General features: G+C 36.9%; 1 protein-coding gene across 1 annotated transcript in view; it reads left to right on the top strand.

The window, feature by feature from the left end:
• The window catches only part of LOC140171456 (broad substrate specificity ATP-binding cassette transporter ABCG2-like), a 64567-nt gene that overhangs the window by 19500 nt on the left and 20486 nt on the right, over positions 1–24581 (top strand). The window contains exons 3-10 of the mRNA XM_072194724.1: positions 3582–3796; positions 5450–5509; positions 6620–6734; positions 14667–14819; positions 16864–17021; positions 18412–18563; positions 20766–20879; positions 22813–23009. Coding sequence (XP_072050825.1) covers positions 3582–3796; positions 5450–5509; positions 6620–6734; positions 14667–14819; positions 16864–17021; positions 18412–18563; positions 20766–20879; positions 22813–23009 — 1164 coding nt within the window. The remainder of the gene's footprint in view (positions 1–3581; positions 3797–5449; positions 5510–6619; positions 6735–14666; positions 14820–16863; positions 17022–18411; positions 18564–20765; positions 20880–22812; positions 23010–24581) is intronic.

The raw sequence follows: 24581 nt of genomic DNA, 5'->3' as shown, positions 1-24581 counted from the left end.
CCGAGGTGTAACGCCTGGGAAACAAAACAGTTATGCAACCTATATGTATTTGCATGATGTATACTCATATTGCGTTGCAATATCTTTATAAGAATTTGATATCAGAAGTACCCTATGCATACTCTCGTTCATATGTTATAAAATCAATCAATTTCAGGGGTCGAAACCGTCTACGCCCCGTACGGGAGGGGGTCAATTCCCCTCTCACCGGTGTACTTGTAATGGAAGGATCAAATGTTGAGGATGATGAAGTCGATATGCATGAGATAGGCTTATACCTATATGTCCCACCAACTCTCCGACGAGTTAAGGAGACATATATTTGTGAGATAAAGAAATAAAACGAAATATGCCTGAAATACATGTATGTTCCGACATGAATTATGTGTATAGCCCTTTTGAATTGGGGAACAATTGTTACTTGTTCTAAAATTCACTACCCGACAACGATCTGTAAAGAAGTATCTTGAAGTGTCGAGCAATGAAACTTTAATATGCCTGAATTAGTTGACTGTTAAACCACTTCCCATTATGTCCAAATTTCTGTAAACAACGACATTTGTCCACCTAACCCTTACATAAACATATATTCAGTCGGTAAACCCGTTATCCACTTACGACCTCAACAATATCAATAATAGCGGTGAATATATTTCAACCCAATTACCAAAACAAGGAAAATAGAGCGACTTAAGTGCGCAAATATAGTTCAAAGAAAATATACATCAACATGCAAATGGAAACCAAGTTGCCGATCCCCGTATATCGAGTCTCGTTACCCATCAGTAATTGCTTCGGATAATAATAATATTTAAAAAAAAATATGGATGTGCTAATTATATATTTATGTTTTCAGAACCCCTTTATCGACCATGCATATTATTACTCACAGCCCCCATCATATAACTTGGAGACTTATGTCTATAACAGAATCAATTACATCAATTATCAATTTCGTTTCTCAGAACAACACATACAATACTGATAAAAAACCAAAAAACATTTCATGAATTGGTACCTCGTCTCAAACCAAAATGTAGGGTCTCTTTGTACTGGCTAGTAGCATGGACAGTATATTCGGGTTTTTAGGCCTATTATAAAGTGTCAAGCTATTTACCGATCTTTCGGATCCTGAATTTTGTGATTTTTGTTTTTGTCTTTTGTTTAAACTCGTTTAAATTTACCCCCTCCTTAATGACCTTTGCATGGTTGGAGATTTATCAAATGCTCTACACCGGGACCACCATGGCCCAAAGAAAATATCCTGTCCACAGGTAAAGATCAAAAGAACCCAGGAAACAATAATCATATTTATGACATACCTGATACAAGAACATTCCGTGTGAAACGAGGTACACAAAGCACAATAAATTAAAATATAATAAACACACTCAACTTTGACCATCTTACCATCCGTTGAGGCGTATCCATACGAAGGAAGATATGTTTGACAGAGCCGCGATAATGTCGCGAAGAGTCCTATACGAAAAAGTCAAAAGTCAATTCTTAAAAGAAACGCAAAAGTTCAAGTGGACCGAAGTGGAGCTACCTGCATCCAAGGTGCCATGAAACACAATGCAAATGTCTGTTTCGGAGAAGATAAAAGGAAAGGTCTTGAACCGCAAAATGGAATCGCAAAAGTTTGTCACGGAAAATGGGATCACCCAAAGTTCGTCCTGAAAATAGAATCGCAAAAGTTTGTCACGGAAAATGGGATGGCAAAAGTTCGTCCTGAAAATAGAATCGCAAAAGTTTGTCACGTAAAATGGGATCGCAAAAGTTCGTCCTGAAATAGAATCGCCAAAGTTTGTCACGTTCCTCGAGAAATGCAATAAAACTTTGTAGACGAGATATCATCACAGCATCACCATCGGCTGAAGACGCTAGTCGGACTAGTGAAAATATTCCAGGTGAGCGAAAAATAGTGTAGCGTTGAAGTTAAAACTTTAATTCACGGTGATTTCTTCTGTATAGGCGAAAAACGGCACGACGTCCAACACTATGTCTAATGTGTAGATTGGCGCGAAAGATCACAAAGTCCTGTCATACAAACGTGGTGGATTTCCAAGAACACAATCTGAGTGCTGAAAGAGTTAAAATTAGGCACGTCTGGATTTACTCATCAAGTGTTACCCAAGTTCAGCATGTTATGGCCTAACTAAATCCATGGTAATACAAGTGTCCAACGTACGCATCAAGGTCCTGGCCATGAATGAACAGTAGGTGCAAGTTCTCAGTGCAGTATAAACCATCAAAATGTACCAGCGGTGCAGTGATGCAATAGAGTTAGAAAGTCTGCGTTAAAAACGATACCTCGGAGATTTCTGCGTCAGGTAAAGGTAAAAATTGCTTCAATACTTGCATACAGAGTATGGCGGTGAAAACTTTCATCTGGTTGCATGCAACGCGGTATGAATGTTTCTGTGTTAAATACGACGATACTGGCCCATATGATGTTGAACGTCCTGGTAGTAGTTGTGGAATAGAATTGCAATTATGATGAAAATGGTAAATATTAACAGTGACTGTATGCCTATTAGGCCCTGTACTGCTCCGGTGATGTTGTAGTTCATTATTGTATAAAAAAATGGCCGGAAAATTGGCTCCAAAGTGGATTCTGGTGTGGGAACCAGTTATAAGACCCCTTAGGTCGGTTTTATGACGGGTCTCATTTAGTAATTCTTCTTAGTAGATTAGTGGTTATGTTAGACGACGGATGGTGTTAATAGTGAAGACAAAATCAAGACAGCATCAGGCCAGATGTGTGGTTCCTATTGATCCATGATTTATTGGCTGACAATCTTACAATATGAAAAGTTGATACGAAAAGTGAGAGAGAGAGCCACGATCTTCGCTCCGCTCCCCCCTTATATGCGACCCCACCCTACCATCGATCCGGTATCTGGCGACTCTTGACCAATCGTAGCCGAGGATCGCCCGATACCCGTGATCGGCAGGGCGGTTCTCCAATAAAGAGGGAGTGGCGCGCATGATCGATATTAGGCTGATATTATCTTTATCTTATCGCGGTATGGTAACTTTCCTCAACCTTTTGTGGGGCTTTCCCTAGATGGCGCTCCACTCATTCGTTCCAGCCGGAGTATGATTCAGAGGGGCTTACAAAAGCTCCATTCCTTTTTAAAGGAATTTTTATTTGATCGCATTGTGTTCTTAGGCCAAAAAAAAAGGTTCGTCTCAAAGCTTGCGCGCGCATTTGTAAAATCCCATGATATGACAAAAAACAAATGCGAAAATTTTTTTAAAAAAAAAAAAAATTTTTTTTTGTTTTTTCCAGAAAAAATCGGCGAAAATCAGACTTTTTTCTCAAAATACCATGAAAAAAAGTCGGGAATAAAAAATAAAAAAATCGGATTTCGCATTTGTTTTTAAATTTCTTGTGAGCTTTGAGACAAACCTTTTTTTTTATTGCCTTATAAACTAATCTTTCATTTATTTTCTAAATAATGTTCTTTTCAGACTAAGTTGTCACCTTCTAACGACATTCATTACGGAACCCTGGATAGTGATGACACACCCATAAACTAATCTTTCATTTATTTTCTAAATAATGTTCTTTTCAGACTAAGTTGTCACCTTCTAACGACATTCATTACGGAACCCTGGATAGTGATGACACACCCAGTCTGAAGAACAAACTGAGTTATGATGGACCATCCTTCAAGAAGTCCTGGTCCGTGTCAGGGGGAAGTCTTTCCTTCCACAACATCCATTATACAGTCAAAGTCAGTGATGGAAAGTTCAAGAAAAAAGACAAGGTCATCTTGAATGATATTAAGTAAGTACATAGTATCTCATGCATACATAGGCTTACGAACTGGGGGGAGGGGGTGCTGTGGGTGCTTGCAGGGCCACAGCCCCCTCAATAATTTTGGTGTGGGGCTCAGCCCCCCAATAATTCCAGATGAAGTTAAAAAATGGGTGTAATAAAATGGGTGTTTTTTACATATTTTTTGCAAAATTTCTTGACACAGAGGGGGAAACCACCCTCAGGCACTCCCAGGATGGATCACCAAAATGTTTTGTGTGGTCATGCCCTCCCCCCATGTTGAAACTTTTAAGCCAATATATGGCATATGTTTCACTACCTTATCAATCCCAAATCCACTTAAGGGATGGGGTATGAACGTTTGGACAGTATTTATTGTGGGACATTAGAGCACATCAGACATATCGAATGCATTCTGAATACGAAGAATGTCCTTCTGATATCAAATAATTTTGATTTTTTGAAATTCGCAATGTAATACACATTTTATGGCAAATGATAAAAAATTGATATTTTTAATATTTAACAGTACTCGAAGTAAACTTTATAAATCTGATGATTTATACTTAACGGTATGTAGGTGGGATGAAAAGCCGACGATCAATTGAAAATTTTGACATTTCGTATTGAAGATATGGATTTTTTTCCCAAAACACCAACAAAAAAATAGGTCTTTTGGGAAAAAAATTCATATCTTCAATATGAAAGCTCAAAATTTTCAATTGATCGTCGGCTTTTCCTCCCAGCTACATACACTTTAAGAATATATCATTAGATTTATAAAATTTACTTCGAGGACTGTTATATATCAAAATTTGAAAAATATCAAATTTTTATAATTTGTCATAAAATTTAGATTATATCGTAATTTTCAAAAATGAAAATTATTTGATATCAGAAAGACATGCTTCAGATTCAGAATGCAATTCGACACGCCTGAGGTGCTCTCATGTTCCATAAAAAATACTGTCGAAACGCTCAAAACGCTCATTCCAGATCCCTTAAATATTCGACTTGTTTTTCTGAATGGAAAAACATTGTTCTGTTTCTGAAGATGAAACCTTCTGTGTTGTATCATTGGTCAGTTGTGGTATAAGATATAGAGATATTTTGCGCCACACCAGTGGGCGCCGCCAAGCCATTTTTAAGAAGGGTTGTAATTCTTCGAGCTGGCCTGCTTCAAAAAGACTTTCCTGGGACAATTGGTGCCCAAATCATACAAAAGTTTTGACATTTATATCGTTTTAATGTCCGTAATCAAGGTGAATTTTGTTGTTTTTGTTAAATAAACCAAAAAGAAGATGCCTGTTGAAAGTCATCGGGTGGGGGTGGGGTGGGTGGATGGCAATCTGCCCCAATCTAATACCCTACTGACTTCAACCCCAATCCTTTAGTTAGTTACACCTATATGTAAAGTAATAATGGCAAATTCAATCAAGTTTTTAAAAAGTGCTTGAAAATACTTTTTGAACATTTTTGTTTATTAGGCTAGAACAATTTGGGCTCAATGATATGTTGAGGATAATGCATTCTGATGATATTGCAAATGTATTTCCTGTCATCTTCAGAGCCATAATTATCAAATAAAGATGAAAGAAATATCTTTATTTCTTTCTAAATTTATATTGATATTTACATTGATATTTATATTTCTTTCTGCAGTGGAGTGTTTGGGCCTGGAATGAATGCAATCATGGGCCCAACTGGTGGTGGAAAGACATCGTAAGTATAGCCCATTACAGATTATACATAAAATGCTAGTATCACCTAATCTTAGACAGGGGTGTACCTCATAATTATGTGACACAATCACCAGGAATGAGTCGGATGTCGCTAATATTGGTTTTGAGATATTGGCAAAGAAAGTGTTAAAATTCTTTTGTTTTATATTGTTTTCAGTGATTGATAAATTGACATCACTTTGCAAAGAAAAGTCGTATTACGTACACTACAGTATCAACATCGGGTTTTCTGTTTCTGAAAGCTCTAAATGTACTCTTTATTAACATATGTAAAACTCATTTTCAACGAGGGTCATCATGCTACTCATTCCCCTTGATCATGTCACATTATGTAGTTTACATGCATGTGGTTTATAGGTAAAACTTCATTTTGCATGAATTTTGATACCAAAATGCTTAGAAGTATAAAATTGAATGTGGTAAACTCTTAAGAGGGTAATATGATTACCAAACCAAATCCCAAATCAAATCCAAGAATTCTTTCAGAACTTGTGCAGATATGTAAGTTCTGCTTGTAATCTGATTTTGCTGTTGGAATAATAGTGTGTGCAGGGGGGGGGGGTGCTTTTTCCCCATTTTTCACATACTTGCTCTCCACAGGAGCTTTCCAAATTTTAGGTTTTTATCTTGATTTTGGCTCTTTATTTATGTAGTCATTCACACTCGACTGAATTGCCTTCATTGTCTAACTATAGCGCCTTAGCATAAGTATGAAGAAGCGCTTTACAATGATTTTAAAAGTACAACTTACATTACATCTTAGGCTACATGTTTATTGTGTGATATTCGTTAGTGATAGTGATGACTGAGTACCTTAATATATTACCTGAGGGGGTTTATTCGATTCTGTGATAAAAATGGTGAAAGGATGTTTTTTTAGCATACATTGGTGTCAAAGTTTTCCGCCATTAAGGGCCAATCAACAGGTGGGGTCTCTTTTTTATCATCAGTGAAAAGTGATGTTATGCCATATAGAGTGAAATGGTTACTCAATTTTAGGGTTAGGGTATTAAATGTTTACAGTTACATCATTTCAACTGAATCCGAACAATTTTTATAGTATATTTTATTTATTGACTTTGTTTTTCAGGTTATTAGATGTCCTTGCAGGTAGGAAAGACAAACAAGGACTGTCTGGTACAGTACTCATCAATGGCTTACCACAACCTGCAGATTTCAGGCTTATTTCGGGATACGTCATCCAGGTAAAGCCTGTTTATAGATAGATAGGGCGTTTTCTCCAAACCCGAGAAACATTATGCACATGGGATACACTCCTTTTATCAAGCTTTGGGATCTCCTGTATAAAACCATACCATTTCTCTTGTGTGTCAGCTTTATTTGCCTCAATATTTGAGTGCAAACACTGCTAGGTCATGCGCCCTCCAACCCTCCAATATATGCCTTAAGCTTTCAAGAAAACTTTTTTTGGGAATGAGTAGAAACCAACTAAAATTATCTTGACATAATATTGTTGGGATCCTGGGTATGGGGATTTTTGGTAATCAAATCTAGGGCACTGTCTTTAGCAACCCAATCTCATGATATAAGATTTCCCTTAGGCCATTTGCACTTGGTACCTTTTTACCCCAGTAGTTTGTGCACACCACCCTTATCCTTGACCGGTATAAAACCTGTGGGCCTAAAGCCACATGGTCAGTTGTATGTCAGTTGTATGGTTCTACTCAGTTGATGATGAATAATAAGCCTCTTCTTAAATGTATATCTATTAGTCTGACTTTTCTTGTGTACGGAACTCAGCAAATTGTGTATACCGAAACCCAACAATTGGTGGCTAGCGGCGGGATTATGGACTTATACACACTAGTCGAAATGAAGGAAGCATCAGCCTATCGCAGGGCCAGGGAGAGACGGGAAGAACTATTTGATAAACTCTCCATCAACATGTTGAAAATAATAAGCACGAAGTCACAGCAGCAACGAGAACATTTATACGCTATTAGTTACGACTTGCGGGCAGAAATAAATGCACTGTTGGATGAAGAAGGTGATGCAGCCGATCATGATCATAGAGGCGCTGTTGCACCTAAAACGGATCATCAGACAGAGAAAGCTGCTGTAAGGGAACAAGAGTTGACGTGTAAAGAGGTGCATGTGGAAGATGCTGAAGAGCGGGAAGCAGAAGTGATTCACAAAGCAGAATTGGAGCAGGATGCCGAGGAACGGATAGCAGAGGTGATATGTGAAGCACTAGAAGTGGAACAAAATGCTGAAGAGCAGGGAGCGGAAGTGATTTGCGAGGCGGAGGTTGAACAAGATGTCGAGGAGCGGGAGTCGAATGTAATGTGCGAAGCAGAGGTACAGCAACATGCTGAAGAAGCAGAAACAGAAGAAGTAAGACTCCGCATGTGTGGAAGATCACAGATCCTGGGAAGATATAGGCACTCTCGCCTGCATTTGAAATCCAGTACAAGGCATGTTAACAAGATGAACAGAAGAAAACATCACTTAGTGCAAACAAACATGAAGGTGAGGCTAATTAAAGAATTAGCACTATATGAGGCAGATTTGCAGAAGCAGTTTTCATGCTGTGAGACGGAATATAAGCAACTATACATGCTCAAATGGAGAACTAGTGAAACCTAGCATTTTGGATTTTATATTGGACAGATTTCTTGGATATTTATTTGGACCGCCCTTGAGGAATGAATAATGGATATGTACTTGGACCTTGTGAGGTCTCGATGTTAACGTCACATAATGTTGTGTAGACTGGTTGGTTCGTCTAAGAATTGTTGCAAGTATATAGATCAGCTGCAGTGAACATTGAAATCAGTAAGCGATATGAAAATTGAGTATAGGCCTGGATTGTGATTTGATGTGTATTATACGTGTGCTAGATCAGCTGTAGATAGGGGACTAAGTTGATGGTCATTGGACCAACTGTGAAATGAGTTTTAAGACTGTGTGTCTTTTTGATGGTCGGTGGACCAACTGTATGTTTTAAGACTGTGTGTCTTTATCTTTTGGAGAATTCGTCCCAGCACTGACGGAATATAGTAGGCCTACAGAGGAAAGTTGTTTATGGATTTTTGTTACAAAATTAAGCGTGATATTTTGCGATATTTTGATGCAGCAGTAGAGGAATATTTGATAACCAACCAGAAAGCTCCTGAAATAAATGAGTGTATGCACAATCTGAATCGTTACAACGTGAACATGATGAAGACACAAGAACTAGTTTTGGACATGGAAGCACCAGTAAGATCCAACGATAATTTCTTCGGATATTTTGTGGACCCTGTGTTTTGATTTCCACCAGTGGGTGAGGAAGCAAAGGTCATTGAAGTTTTATGAAATGTTATAGAAAATTATAGTTTTGATGCTAGGTGTGTATTTATGGTCGACTGTGTGACGACCGATGTAGCAGCCATGTGGGCTTTGCTTTATTGTGTATTTTCATAGCAAGACCAAGTATAGGGTCTTTGTGTTTGAAATGATATAGTGATGTATGGATAATTATTGTTGATGTAACAATGACTTTGCATAGTTGTATGACAGTGGTCATACCAGGGTGAAAATAAACGTGAGGAAATAAGTTAATTTTGTTGGATGATTTCGAGCCCGACAACAAGGAATTTAAGTGGAGACGCCAAGTTCATGTTGCTTTCACATCAGATTGGTGAACATGAGGAATATTTCGAGCTATTTGCGACAGCATTGTGTTTGACTGTTAACATTGTGTAATTTATCGTGGATTTAATAAGATTCTTCAGTACAGCTGTGATGGAAACGAGATTTGTGAGACTGTTTCAAGAAGATAACGGTTTAATATGTGAATTGTTTCGATTTTGGAGACCTAATGGGGATTTATTATTGAGCAGGACTGAATTATAAAGCCAAGAGAAGCTGACTGTTTTGACAAAGAACTTCATAGATTTCATAGAGGAGTTTCTACTCATCACATGTGTTGGATATAGTTTGCAAACAACTTGTTATCTGAGGATCATAGTGTGCAGGAATGTCAGACACTTTATTTTCAATTTGAGGAATTAAGCTAATTAGCACTGATAACAATGTTGTGGGAATGTTCCAGTATTTTTCATCTGTATAGACTGAAGCCTTCAGTATTGAGAGATAAAATGTTGCCAAGTAGCAGGCAACCTGCACAGTGGGGAATTAGATAAGACACCTGTACAAGATTTGCCAGAATTCGCAATCATCTTCACAGTGGGTGCTTCTGACTGATATTACATAATGTCCTTCATAATGAAGAATTGGAAAGCAGAGTGTTGGACTAGACAACATTGGAACATGAATCATGAATACTACTAGTATACGATTTTGTGACATTAACCTTGGATATTTTACCTTGGATGTTTATGCAAGGAATGGATTTGGAGAAAGTATACAGTGAACCTATGGATTATTATGACAGCTAGTGATCTTTTGGATTGTGACATTGAGCATTTTATCAGAAGAAAGAAGAAAACACAGTGATTCTTGACTCTAGAAGATTACTATTACAAATGACTTTTGGATCTATAACAGACTTTTGATTTATTTCAGTGACTTCTATAGTAAAATGCATTGATAAAATTTTGCACAGGAACATTTGGATTATTACATAGCTGATGAACATTATATGCCTTATGATGAACACTAATGGATATGAAACTTTTTTTAATAATATGTGATTCTTATTCTTCAAGATGCATCATGATTGAATATATGATTTCAGTGTGTTGATTTCCTTTCAAATTAATGATGGTACAGTAAAATTACCACATTTTCAGATGTTGTTTTCATTTGATAATCTTGTTTAAACATTTTGGTATCTTAAACACAAATTACTTCATAATAGGCATGGCAATATATTCTTTAAATTGAGGTTTTTTTTACATTTCTAATTGCTGGTTATTTTTTTTCATTCCAAAATTGATTAATTATAGGCCTATTTGTTGCCATGTTCTTGGATTTGTATCATGCTGCATCTTGTGAATGTTATTTCATTGTTCTGTTACATGTGACGTTCAGACTCAGTATCCAGTCAAAATTGATAATTTTGATCCTGATTTTCGTATTTACCAATTTCTTTGATGATGATGATGTGCAGCACATGTTTTGTGCTTGGTTAAATTACCAATTGTATTGCTTAAATTCAGACTTTTCATAGTTATGATTGTGCTTAAACTTTAAAGCCAAAATGTGATTACTTTGATTTCCTTTCAATTGTTATTTTAACTTCATTGATTCTTTTAGTGACTTGTTATGATGAACCAAATTTGATTTGATAATCTTTATTAGATTTTGGACAGACAATTCACCAAATTTTGCTGAAATGTGTGATTTTATTTTGTTCAATTATTTATTCAATCATTAACCAATTACTGAGTCACATGCCACAGATAAGAGTGTTGTAGAGTAAGATTATTATACTTCATGGGTGTTTTTCAAATATCCTTGGCAGAGTAACCATGTTCAAATTTTGCTAATTGGCTTTTGTTAATTACTTGTGTGCACAAGCTAATAGTGAAAGCACACTGATTGTCCAGACAGCCTCTGCTGGATATTTTGGATATTTTGGATTATCTTTTGTTTATGTCTGTCTTATACTTAGACAAGATTACTCAGTCAAGTTCATGTTTTGACTGCCCAGTATTTTATTAACCTTGTGAAAGTCGTTCAATAGGTCAACCAATTTCATGTTTTAGTGTTTGGATAGTTATAAAATTTTACGTTGATTTGTTTTGATCCAAATTTGAGATTGATTTTAATCTGATTTTTGACACTGTTTTGTTCTATTTCTGGTTTGTTTTTAAACCTGATTTGTGTTCAAATTATTGGCGCTCATTCAGTCAATTTACCAAAAATTTATAGAACAATACTTAGCTTTTGTGTGTCAAAGAGCCAAAATTACTTCATTTTAAGGACCTTTTGTGAACATGTTTTCATCTTTAATACATGAACGACAACCTTTCATTTTATTTTGTTTTTCTTGTTAATATCTATCAGTTCTTATATGTTATTCATATTTACTCTTGTTTATTAGTTTTAGTACCAGCTCGGAGTTTATTTTTCGCTGAGGTGTTATCGTGTTCATGTTCCCTGCATCGCTCTTACATACATTGTATATGCAGAATACTTTGGTATTATGTATGTTTCTTTCGCTCAGAATTTGATTTAGCTTGTTTAGTTCCTAAAGCATCTTTGATCCTTATTATGATTTCTTAGTTCCGGCACGCTTACCAACGATTTTTTTGATATGATTTACCATTATGGCATAATTATATGCTTGGATTTATTTTCAGTTTGATGCATACTAGGAATTCACTTGCTGATCTTTATTTAATAATGAACATGATGACGCTTTCGGATACTTATTCTCCATTGCTTGTTATATTTTATTTCATTTTACAATACATGGCTTTTGATTATAAAGAAGAAACCAATTCTCAAAATTAGTGCAACAATTTCAGGTCTGTGTTTACGTCTTGTGAGACCTGCCCGGAGGTCAGGATTCTTTTAGGGGGGAGGGTAGTGTTGGGATCCTGGGTATGGGGATTTTTGGTAATCAAATCTAGGGCACTGTCTTTAGCAACCCAATCTCATGATATAAGATTTCCCTTAGGCCATTTGCACTTGGTACCTTTTTACCCCAGTAGTTTGTGCACACCACCCTTATCCTTGACCGGTATAAAACCTGTGGGCCTAAAGCCACATGGTCAGTTGTATGTCAGTTGTATGGTTCTACTCAGTTGATGATGAATAATAAGCCTCTTCTTAAATGTATATCTATTAGTCTGACTTTTCTTGTGTACGGAACTCAGCAAATTGTGTATACCGAAACCCAACAATATATTAATAATAATTATTAGCCCTGGGGAGAGTAAAAAAAGGGGGGGGGGAGGTAAATTGTTGGCAAGCTGCAAGGAGGGGGAGAGCAAGTTATTTTAGCACATATGAGGCACCATATTAAACACTCTAAAAGGCTTAGGAAAACAGTATGTTCAAGTGTGCAACATATCCTGCTGCCAAGCTTGCATTATTATATGGTTTGCAAATTGGGTTATTGCAAAATTTGGCATGTGCAAATATTTTTTTGGCAAGCCAAGGGGGGAGGGGAAAAGCAAGTTTTGGCAGGCTGGAAGGGGAAGTAATTTTGGCATGCGGTTGGAGCTGTTTGGAAATTTTTCTTGCACTGCTCCTACACTGCAAAAAAAAAGTGTTCTGAATTAGAACACTAAAAATTGTAACACTTATTGAACATATAAAAGTGTACTGATTGTGAACACCAAGTGTTCCAGACTTTAACACAACAGTATAATTCGTGAACACGTGTGTTCACCTTTTGAACACTTGATGTTAACATATTGGCGTGATTTTGTGAACATGGTGTGTTCATGTTTTGAACACCTAATGTTAAAACTTTGAACACAAAGTGTTCCAAATCCTAACACATTTACATGTTCAATGCCATGTAACACTTTAAGAACACATTTACATGTTCAAAATCAAATGTGTTCAGCTTTAGAACACTTGTGTTCTAATCATTTAGAACACTTGTGTTCTAATCTTTGAACACCGAGATGTGTTCACAAATGTCATACACTTAGTGTTCTAGTCTGGAACATATGACACTTAGGCCTACATATGTTCATTAAGTGTTACAAAAAGGGATGCAATACGGTTACGCAAAGCAAGGTACAATGGGTCAATGTATAAATGTACACCTTTGTCCGAAATTTAATTGTAACAGACTCAGTAGTAAATTACAGCAAACTATAGGCCTATGCATGTTTGACGAGTGCAACATCGCAATTAGGCCCTACATCCATCAGGCATGCCATGGCATGAAATCGACCCGCGTACTGACCAGGACACACTCGTCAGAGGTTTAGGCCTACAGTATAATTCACATTATATCAAATTGCAGATTTGCACACTGTCATGACTGTCTGACCATGTGACTGTTGCATGGTCATGATTGATAAGCTTACTACGCATTCATTAAAATGCACTAAACCACGCAATACAAAAACGATGAATTTACATTTTTAGTCTCATTGTTCTATGATATGTGGAGAACACGTTCGATATATTTGTTTTTAAATAGAATGGTATTTTGTGGGTAAAATCTCACCTCCAAATCCCCGTCCAAATCGCGGTTTCTCACTCCTATGACATCGTCTGTTCTATTATACGGTGCAACGACGCATGCGTGGCCCAGCACGTGGTAAATATAGGCTACATACATACAGTGTTCAAAACGAACACATTACATGTTCATTCAGTGTAAAAGTTGTGAACACCTGTAGGCCTACAACACGATTTTATGGGCGTGCACCCAGAGTTATTTGGATTGTAGGCCTACGGTATATGCCTAAATTTCAATCTTCGACGAAAGTCTACCCCTATAATAGGCCTATTGTCAGGTATTTTTCTATAAACCGCAAAATGTTCAACATGTTCAATGTTCTTTCATTCCGTGCAAGCTGCAGGCCTGTGTAAAATAAAATGGTTTTACAATCAGGCGAGCATTTTATGCTATATATGCCTATATATAGTGTTGTGAAAATTGTAGATTAAACATACAGTGTTCATTTTATGAACATTTAGTGAATAATCAAACACTATGTGTTTAAAAGTTTCCTCTGGCATTATGTTACTTAACACTAAGCATTACAAAATTGAATGCAGTATGTCAAATAGGCCTATGTCGAATTTGAACAGGTGGTGTTCTAATCCTGAACATTTCAAACGCTATGTGTTAAAAGTATCCTCTGACATTATGTTATGAACACTAAGCATTCTGAAATTGAATACAGTATGTCAAAATTTGAACAGGTGGTGTTCTAATGCTGAACACTTCAAACACTATGTGTTTAAAAGTTTCCTCTGACATTATGTTATGAACACTAAGCATTATGGTTACGAACACCAAGCATTATGAAATTGAATACAGTGTGTCAAATTTTGCACAGGTGGTGTTCTAATGTTGAACACTTTTTTTTTGCAGTGTAGGCAAAGTCATCTCTAGGATGTCCTTGGTTCGATTCCCAAGCGGGATCACTTTTTCTGTTTGTGTCCTTTATTACTTGCGACAACGAGCCTGGAGACAAATATTATGTTTCTTGTCCCTTGATCCCGATTTTGTAAATGTTTGCATCTTCTAGGATGATGTTGTCATGGCTACTCTGACTGTGCGTGAGAATCTTGCCTTCTCTGCTGCATTAAGATTACCTCGTAGTGTTACAGAGGAAGAGAGGGAACAGAGAATAGAAGATGTTATCCAGGAGCTTGGGCTACAGGACTGCGCAAATACAAGGGTAAGTATACAGGCTTAATTTGTAACTCTTCCCAACAAGATTCTAATTCTTTATACCATAAAAACTCAATAGTTGGCATATGTGCTTACTATCGAGTGCTTTGAAAACATGCAAACATAAAGAGCCCCATCCACAAAAGTGTAAAGGTTTTGAACAAATCATTGATACACATAGCTAACTACGAACAAGTAAACCTGCACATTTGTGTCTCAACTCCTTTAGCTCAGTTGGTAAAGGACTTTGGTACTATTTCATGTTTTCAAAAGCGCTCGATAGTAAGCACATATCGCTCATTCTACAAAATCCGGTGCCAATAGCCTTTTTTCCATTCTTTGGTCCACAAAAACTTTGTCGAGCATTTAGGGCATCAAATATGTTGTTTTTCTGGTAGAACTCAACGAGATCTACACGGACATATATAGTTTTCCATACTTTAAATGCTTTCTTCAGCCTGATTAACCCTTGCAAAGGCTCAAAAATCCCTAAAAATGCGTTTCCACAGCTCAAGTGTCACATCTAACCCTGAATATTTTCTTTGAATAAATGCGATTTCTTTACATATTTGTTGTTTTTAATTAGATAACGCACCATCATATTGTTTATCAACATTATTTTTAGTGATTAAAATGTCTTTGTGTAATTCTAAAATAAATTGCACTTTCCACCAAAACGCTGTGAGCTACGTTACTCCTTTTTAACACACGTTATTGGAAAGAAGTAAAACAGAGGTATCAATGTAATTTGCGGTTTTTGAAAGGAAACACTTATAGGTTTTAAAATCACAGTAAAAATCGTGATGCTGTAGCATTTTTGGCATAGAAATGTTGTAAACATTGAAATTTCGACCGACCATGTTAAGATTGGTGAGCTACGTTACCAGAATTCTATAGTATGCACTTGTATTACATGTACTTCCTAATAATATGTGAAAGCTACCAGTGGTCGAACCCCATTTATATTAGAATTAACCGACATAACGCTCTAACGCTCGCAAATCACATTAAAAACATTAAAACCAGTGAACTACGTTACTGTGAGCTACGTTACACACTCATTTACGCATCTTCAAAACTTCTATGAAATGGTGAAATCTGTTTTACATTTCACTCAAGTGATCTTTAATTTGCTTTTTATGACCTTGGATTGAGTAAAACCAGCCCATTTTATAGTCGGTAACGTAGCTCACATTACATTGAGTTTTAGTGTTAAAAACATCATGACTTCCTGAAAGAAAAAATATGCAAGTGGTGTTGGCAATTTTTACATCTGAAAGTAGTGATACATTTACTTTTAAAAAACACAAAAAGCAGGTCTTTTTGAACAACTTTTATTTTTTCAATTTTTTTAGTGGATTGGCACCGGATTTTGTAGAATGAGCGATATGCTAACTATCGAGAGTTTACGGTACTGTTATATACAGAGAGAGGTTTTTTCTGAATCCACATTCCTGCATTTTTGTTTATTTCCAGCCCTTTTGGGGGCTTCTTGACCTGCATTCACATGCTTTTTAAGGGTTTTTTCACCAGTTTCTGGTTATTTGAGTGACAATGAGTGGCATCTCTGTTTGAATTAGATGAAATTGGTAATGCTGGTTTCATACTTTCCTGCCGCTTTGCTGCTCTGAAGATGATTTTGCTTCACTGCGCAGCCGCACTAGAAATGCTAGCGGTGACCAGCGGCAAGCCGATATATCGATCACTTTACTGCTTTGCCCAAGTGGCAGCATCTCTAGGAGTTGAATTCAAATTAACTCGGAGTGGTGCCACTCTGACGTATGAGAACAAAATACAATTTTGGAGTTGTGCTCAGCGGCAACAGTGGCTTTCAGAGTCATGCTGCCGCCGCTCAGCGGTGTGCTGCTCCGCTTGCAGACAAGTGCAAGTGGCACAATGAAGCATCAAGCAGCTCAGCGGCAATCGGCAGAAAGTATAAAACCAGCATATCTTTCTTTCTGGGCGTGTGTTTTTGCTGACTTGTCTCTTTATACATCATAATAGAATTTTTTACAGAAATGCTAACAATGTCATCCTTCTTATCCCGTCAGATTGGGGGTGATTTCACACGTGGTGTGTCTGGTGGAGAAAGGAAGAGAACCAATGTTGGAATGGAATTAATTATCAAACCCAGTATTCTTTTCATGGATGAGCCTACGACAGGATTGGATGCCAGTACTGCCGGGTCTGTCATGTCTACAATGGCACAGTAAGTTGAATAAAAAAGGCAAAATAAAATGAAAGGAAAGGAACAAAAAACAAACAAATACTAATCATGCAGACTGAATAGCAGATATGTCACCTTTCAGGTGTCAGCCTGAATTCAGGTTTTTTATGAGTCCAAATTCCCATGTTTTTGTTTATTTTCAACCTGTTTTTGGGCTTTTTGGCCTGTATTCACGTGCCTTTTCAGGTTTTTCTTACCAGTTTCAGGTTTTTGAGTGAAACTGAGTGGCATCTCAGGAGTAGGATGATCATGATTTTGAGCGTACTCTTCTTTCTGATTGTCTTTCCATCTAATATACTATTGTTACATTTTTATGGTGGATAAACTTCATATGGTTAAATAATTGTATGGGGAAAATTTTCATCTCAAAAACATCTCTGCTGTCCTATGTTTTAAAATGAAAAGCTATACATGTACATGCTACACAGTGGCAAAGGGGGGAAGGGGGGCCATGGCCCCCCACTTTTGTTGGTCATTCGGGGGAAAAACGTTAAAAACATCAAAATTTGCTCCTAATCAGACTCCATTGGGGGAACTGAACAACCTTCCCCCCCACTTTCAATGTGCTGCGCACGCCACTGATACTACACATCCCTTTTCTGAATGCCATTTTTGAACACTTTGTTTTTTGACACTAACAAGAAAGGCCAATTATATATAGCTGTATGATAACTAGATGTCAAGTAGCTGTGCATGTGTATATAGAGAGTTCCCGTGTTTTGGGTTACCCGCCATCTTGGAGGGAAACCTAAACTCCGTTTACAATTTTCAGAATACCAACACTCGCGCAATATTTAGCAAATGTTATTTTGTAGAATGTAGCACCAATAGGGTCATTGACCAAATCAAAGGAATGAGAAATACGGCGGTGCGAATCACGTTATAAACACTATTGTAGTCCGTTCCGCTTGAAAACACGGGAACTCTCTATTTCCAATACAAAGCCTTTCTTGGGGGGGGGGGGGTTAAAAATGCACATGCACATAATCAATTTAGGTATTGGATACTTGTTTTTCAATTTTGTTTACCACTAGTAATTTTATATACTTTGTTAACCCTAACACACATAAATACCACAAAATACCATGATGAAAACCACTGTGCATGCATGAATCCCGGGGTCTGCGATGACGCAATCACCCTAAGTGCTATATGCTCACAGAACCTGTGTGGCTATACTGGTTGGTGATTGCACAGATCCTGGTGATTGTGAGCTTGGCATACAGGGTGGGGGGGGGGGGTCTAAGGTTTGAATCCCGGGGTGCCAAGATACTTCTTTGTTCATCTTCTCTCCTTTTTTCTTCTTTAACTTTCGATAGCAAAAAGCAGGGTTGAGTGTTAAGATACTACTAATTAATATTTCATATTTCAGGTTGTCACATAGAGGGCGCACTGCCATCTTCTCAATTCATCAGCCTCGCTATGGGATATTTCGGTTATTTGACAAACTTCACCTCTTATCCAAAGGAGAAACTGTATATCATGGGCCAGCTACAGAAGCTTTAGATTACTTCTCTTCATTTGGTAAGAATTTGAATAAGGGGGCTATCATTTTCTTTGGAAGGGGGGTCCCAAATTTACAAAAAATTCACATCAATAAAATTGAGACCCCCCCCTATTTCGGCAACCTAATTTTATGACCCCCCACCACCATTGATACACCTTACCCCCTACACAGGCTAAATTGTATTGAAATCAATCTTATTTAATAAAATAAACACACTACCTGTGGTCATCTTGTGCCTTTCTACATTTTGGTCATCAAAAATTTTATGACCCCCCCTATTTTTCTTTCCAAAAATTTATGACCCCCACCCCAGTATATTTGGAAGAAAATGATAGCCCCTAATTAATGTTAGCAATTATAATTGTCATTCACGCTAATACACAGGGAGAATAAGCTAAGCCATAAAACATTTATACATATTGAACAAATACAAAAAAATTAACATTTTATTTTCTTCATATCGCACCAAATTTACATGTATGCAATGTATTTATTTTTGTGATTGTTGGCGGATTCGCAAAATTTGCAAAAATAAAACTCTAGACTGTAATGTAAACAGTACCTGTAGCCTCAAGGTTTTCATTAGCTAGCACTGTGTGTATCCAATCTTTGCATTGTTACATGTAGCTCAATTGCTGACAGATTTATAACAATTTATCAGCCATTATCTTTTACTAGTAACAGTTTATAGCTACTTGGACTTTGATATTTAGATAAATCAGAATCAATTTAATCAATTTATCAGTAATAATATGTGAACAAATTACTTTTGCTGATTGTAAAATAGAAAATGAGTTCTATTAAAATTCAGTGAAAATACTGCACTACTGATGTGTTTGTTGGCTTAGTTTGGAGAGAGATTAATAATTGTCTTGAAAAAAAAATTCATTTGAAGAAGTGTCCAGCAAAATCATCAAGAAATTTGAAAGAATTTCCGATAAAATTATGTATCGAAAGCATGTATGAAGTTCTGCATCACATGTTTGATACTTAGAACTTCATTATGGTTGAGCCAATCCAATTAAAGACCAACCCAGCAAACACACAAGTTTTACTGAAAAGGTTGAAATGTCAGGTTATATAAAGGGTATAAAAACATTTTAATAATACTCATAAAACCCGCATTTTTGAAAACATGATGCAAAATATTTAACAGAATATTTTTTAACTGTTGACAAAATATTTTGCAAAAATGTTTGCCAATAATATTTTACAATAACATTTTAAAATTGTATTCATGATCTTAATATATATTATCTGACAATAAATGTTTGTAAAACTTTTAAATAAACATTTTAAGAACATTTTTGTGTTTGCTGGGAAGTCTCAAACAACCAATGAGGTAGAACTAGAGAGTACCGACTCTGCCGTGTTTGTGTGTTGCTCATGGAGGGCAAATAGTGTACTATAGATAATTTTGCTATGGGTCCAGCAAACTCTGATTCAAAGTGCAAGCTTAAAGCTTACCTTTCGATGTTGGGCTCTTGCCGTAAAACGCAGGAGTTACATTATTTATTATTTTGAAAATTTTGGCTAGATTAAGGAAAAATTGGGCTGTTTTCCTAAAAAATTGAAAAAATTTTAAAAAAAGGACCCATTCATATACCAGAAGGCTGAAAATGCTACCCATGTTTGCGCACGTCCCCGTATGGTCATTTGTACTGAGTACCCCCGGGATTGTGAGTTGGTACTTTTGGGTAGAATCTCAATGGAAAAAAAACACATACCACATTACATTTACCTCTTGTGAGACCACACGGTTTGATCCTGATGGCATGTAGAACTGTATTACTTTTTAAGCAAAGTTGAACACTGAAATCTTGTTTGCATCTTTAAGCAAAGTTGAACACTGAAATCTTGTTTGCATCTTTACAAGGGGTAAACACTTATATAATGACATTAAAACATCAGAAAATGAGTAACAAATAGCGAGGAAATTTTCTAAAAAATCTTTATCATGAGATGAAACAAATAACTCATTATTGGTCTAAATTAAACTTTAAATATTTGTAAATAGAAAAAGATGAAAAATTTGATAAAGAAAGGAAAATCTATGTAAAAAACAGCTAAAAATCATGTGTGTATCAGTGTCCAGGTCTAGAATTTAAAATTATATAATGTTGTGTTAGAAAAATTAATAAATGACCCCATCAAACAACCGTGATCAGAGGCAAGTATTTATTTATTTTGATGGTCATTTTCTTTTCATTTTCTTTCAGGTTATGTTTGTGAGGAGCATAATAATCCAGCGGATTTCTTCCTGGATGTGATCCTACAGAACCAAGCAGCGGTCATGTCATCTGCGATAGCAAACCCAGATTATGGTGATGAAGGTATTAAAGGAATGGAGTTGACACTGTCAGGTTATTTAATGCATTTACTAACTGTAATCGGTGCTGTTGCAAAGAACAGCAATGGTTACTTCTTCATTTATTTACTCAGTCATGTCAATAACTTGCTAACATAACATGCTTGCTTTGCTCACTCGTTCCATCCCTCCCTTAGACTACTCGCTCGCTCGCTCGCTCACTCACTCACTCACTCTCACCCACCCAATCACTCACTCCCTCAAGCAATCAAAAAGTCACTCAATAACATATTCATCAATCAATCAATCAAGCCCCCACTAACCCACCCGCCAACTCACTCACCCACAAATTACGTATACCCACCCATTCAATCACTTGGTTCCTTGCTTACTATCTCTTTCACTCATTCAATCATAGACATTCTTAATCATTCACTCCCTAAAATAAGGAGGAGGTGTACATCCGGTGACATCCGGCTATCTCAAAGGTCCGCTATCTCTAAGGTTCACTATCTCTAAGGTTCGCTATAACTAACGTGTAAAGTCTATGGAGATCAGAATCCCGCTATCTCTAATAGAGAAAAAGGTTCGTTATACCTAAAAAAAGGTCCGCTACTTCTAAGGTTCGATATCACTAATTTAGAATAAGGTTCGCTAGTTCTAAGGTTCGATATCACTAATTTAAAATAAGGTTCGCTATCACTAATTTAAAATAAGGTTCGCTATCACTAATTTTGAATAAGGTCCGCTATCACTAATTTATTGAAGGTTCGCTATCTCTAAGGTTCGCTATCACTAATTGCAATAAAGGTCCGCTATACCTAAGGTTCGCCATCACTAATTTTGTTTAAGGTTCGCTATCCCTAATTTATCAAGGTTCGCTATCTCTAAGGTTCGCCATCACTAACTCCGATTAGGGTTCGCTATACCTTCTAAGGTTCGTTATCACTAATCTTAAATAAGGTCCACTATCTCTAATTTTAGATAAGGTCCGCTATCTCTAATTTCAAATAAGGTCCGCTATCTCTAATTTCAGATAAGGTCCGCTATCTCGAATTTTAAATAGCGGGCGCTATTTAAAATTAGAGATAGCGGACCTTATTTGAAATTAGAGATAGCGGACCTTATTTTAAATTAGCAATAGCGAACCTTAGAGATAGCGAACCTTAGAGATAGCGAACCTTAGAGATAGCGGACCTTATTTAAAATTAGATATAGCGAACCTTAGGGATACCGGGATTGTTAAAATTAGAGATAGCGGACCTTATTTTAAATTAGTGATAGCGAACCTTAGAGATAGCGAACCTTCAATAAATTAGTGATAGCGGACCTTTTTTAAAATTAGAGATAGCGAACCTTATTTAAAATTAGTGATATCGAACCTTAGAAATACCGAACCTTTTTCAAAATTAGTGATATCGAACCTTAGGTATAGCGGACCTTTTTCGTAATTAGTGATAACAAACCTTAGAGATAGCGAATCTTAGAGATAGCGAACTGTAACCGTACATCCTGGGAATAGGGGATAAATTCTCCCAATATTCTATGAGTGGGATATGGTCCATGCAGTCACCTCTCCAATATATTACGGAAATGTATGTTATTTTACCACATTAATTTTCCTTGACCATTTGAGTGCTTTGCAGGTATTTGTTCAGTTTAAGGGTATGCTAAATTTTTGCGGACAATGTGGAGGCCGGGAGGATTCACTTTAAAGAAATCAAAGACGTTTTGAGGTATAAATTTTTACCTGCTTTTATGCACATTTGTTCCCGGAGAAATACAGTCCATTCAATCTGCTTCTTGGATTTTGCACCAACCTCCATCCCCCAAATGTCAAAAAGAAATCTACACTACTGTAGCATAATTAGTGGTTGCAGACCAGTCCAAGATTAGATTTAAATATACCTGCTGTAATGCTTATCATGGTTATATGTCCTGATTGTTTTTATCAATAGCATCTGAGGATGCAGAGAGAGGAGACCGCCCTCGTGCAGATACGACTGGACGTCACACTGCCTTGACTGATTACTTCCGACGCACAAAGTACTTTAAAGATATGGAGCATGAAACACAGAACATCTATGAATCGTTTCAGAACAAAGATGATATATCTGTGGCAGATATAGGTTACCCGACTTCATTCTTAACGCAGGTGAATATGGGGGCGAGATGGCTAATACAGTCCGAATCCTGACTTCCTGAGCTAACATAATACACAGCATTACATGTATATCTAAGGATAAAGCCCGATTCAGACTCCGCAATGCAATGCAAGGCGGTGAAAATTCTCATCGCGTGGTGGACATTTCGTTGGCAATGAGAGCTTTTTTTGCATCACACTGCAATATCGCGGCCATGCACGCTTGTGATTTGCTGATGGAAAATCTTTGTCGACAGAATGACCATAAAAGGAGAAGAAGACCCCACATACTTTAAAACATTGTGTGATGAAATAAAGATGTACATTTTAATTTCATTGTGCGGTGCTTCGATGTTTCAAATGCATCGCGCTGTGATTTGGAGTCTGAATCAGACTTAATGTGGGGAGTTGGTCAGCTTTATGCTATGATCATCTTGTATTATGTAAGAATTATTTGATTTTTGATACTGATGCACATACAATAAAGTCTTAACTTACACCAATTTAAATTCACAAAAGCATGCATTGCTGTGATAAAGACTGAACCCGAAGTGATCTGCTCATGTGCACTCTCAAACCCGTATTTTCATACTATTACGCAAGCTAAAGAACTTCAATATATTCTAATGTGGGATGCCTTCAACCGAATATATTACAATAAACTGCTCAAATAAAGAAAGTCCGCAGTCATGTAACCCGTTCTACATCGAAACCTGATCTTGTTATTACAATTTGATTGATAAAGGCGTGTGCAGAATTTTGTTAGCTCCAATTTGATACCAAATTTGCTACCCAAAACTCTAAATTCACAGAGATTGATACCTGTATATGAAATTTGGTGCATTTTCAAAAGTTGCAAATTAAAAACGGAGCACGCGGATCTGTAGGTGAATGGCAGAGTACGACCATTAACATAGCCCCAAACAACCGCTAGGTCATATCGATCGCATCGCGTCCTAGTATTCATCAGTAAAGCACTGTAACAATCCATGCGTTTTAAATTAACAATTGAATAAAGCGCGCACTTCGGATAGTCGACATGGGTTTTGACCACAAGCTTGACCACATTGCCACGCTTAAGCAATTTCGACCGCTGTATCGCTTTTTTGATTTGCAACTTTTGAAAATGCACCAAATGCCATAAACTGGTATCACTCCTTGTTACTGTTGAGTGTTTGGTAGTAAATTTGGTATCAAATTAGAGCTAACAAGATCCCGCACACGACCGTATCAATCAAATTGCCATAACAAGATCAGGTTTTGAAGTAGGACGAGTTACATGACTGCGGACTTTCTTTATTTGAGCAGTTTATTTTCCAAGTTAGAAATGTCCAGTGGGAGGGGCAATAGGTCACATGTTGCGTTCAGTAATATCATAGCCACAAGGGTGAAAATAAGAAATAATGAACCAGGGGCTCCTTTTTACACAGATTGCCCCCTGGTTCACTTCATTCAACATGGAACCAGGGGCCACTTCTAATCAACAAGGGGCCAATATTTGTTCTGGGTAAGTTCATCATGCATTAATGGCTATGGAAATGAATTTTGGTATAGTGACCGGGGGCCAGTTTCTGAAGAAAAGTG

The sequence above is a fragment of the Amphiura filiformis genome, chromosome 15 (assembly GCF_039555335.1).
Source record: "Amphiura filiformis chromosome 15, Afil_fr2py, whole genome shotgun sequence".
Lineage (NCBI taxonomy): Eukaryota > Metazoa > Echinodermata > Ophiuroidea > Amphilepidida > Amphiuridae > Amphiura > Amphiura filiformis.
Note: the sequence above shows the minus strand (reverse complement) of the source record. Positions and strands in the feature narration are given on the sequence as shown.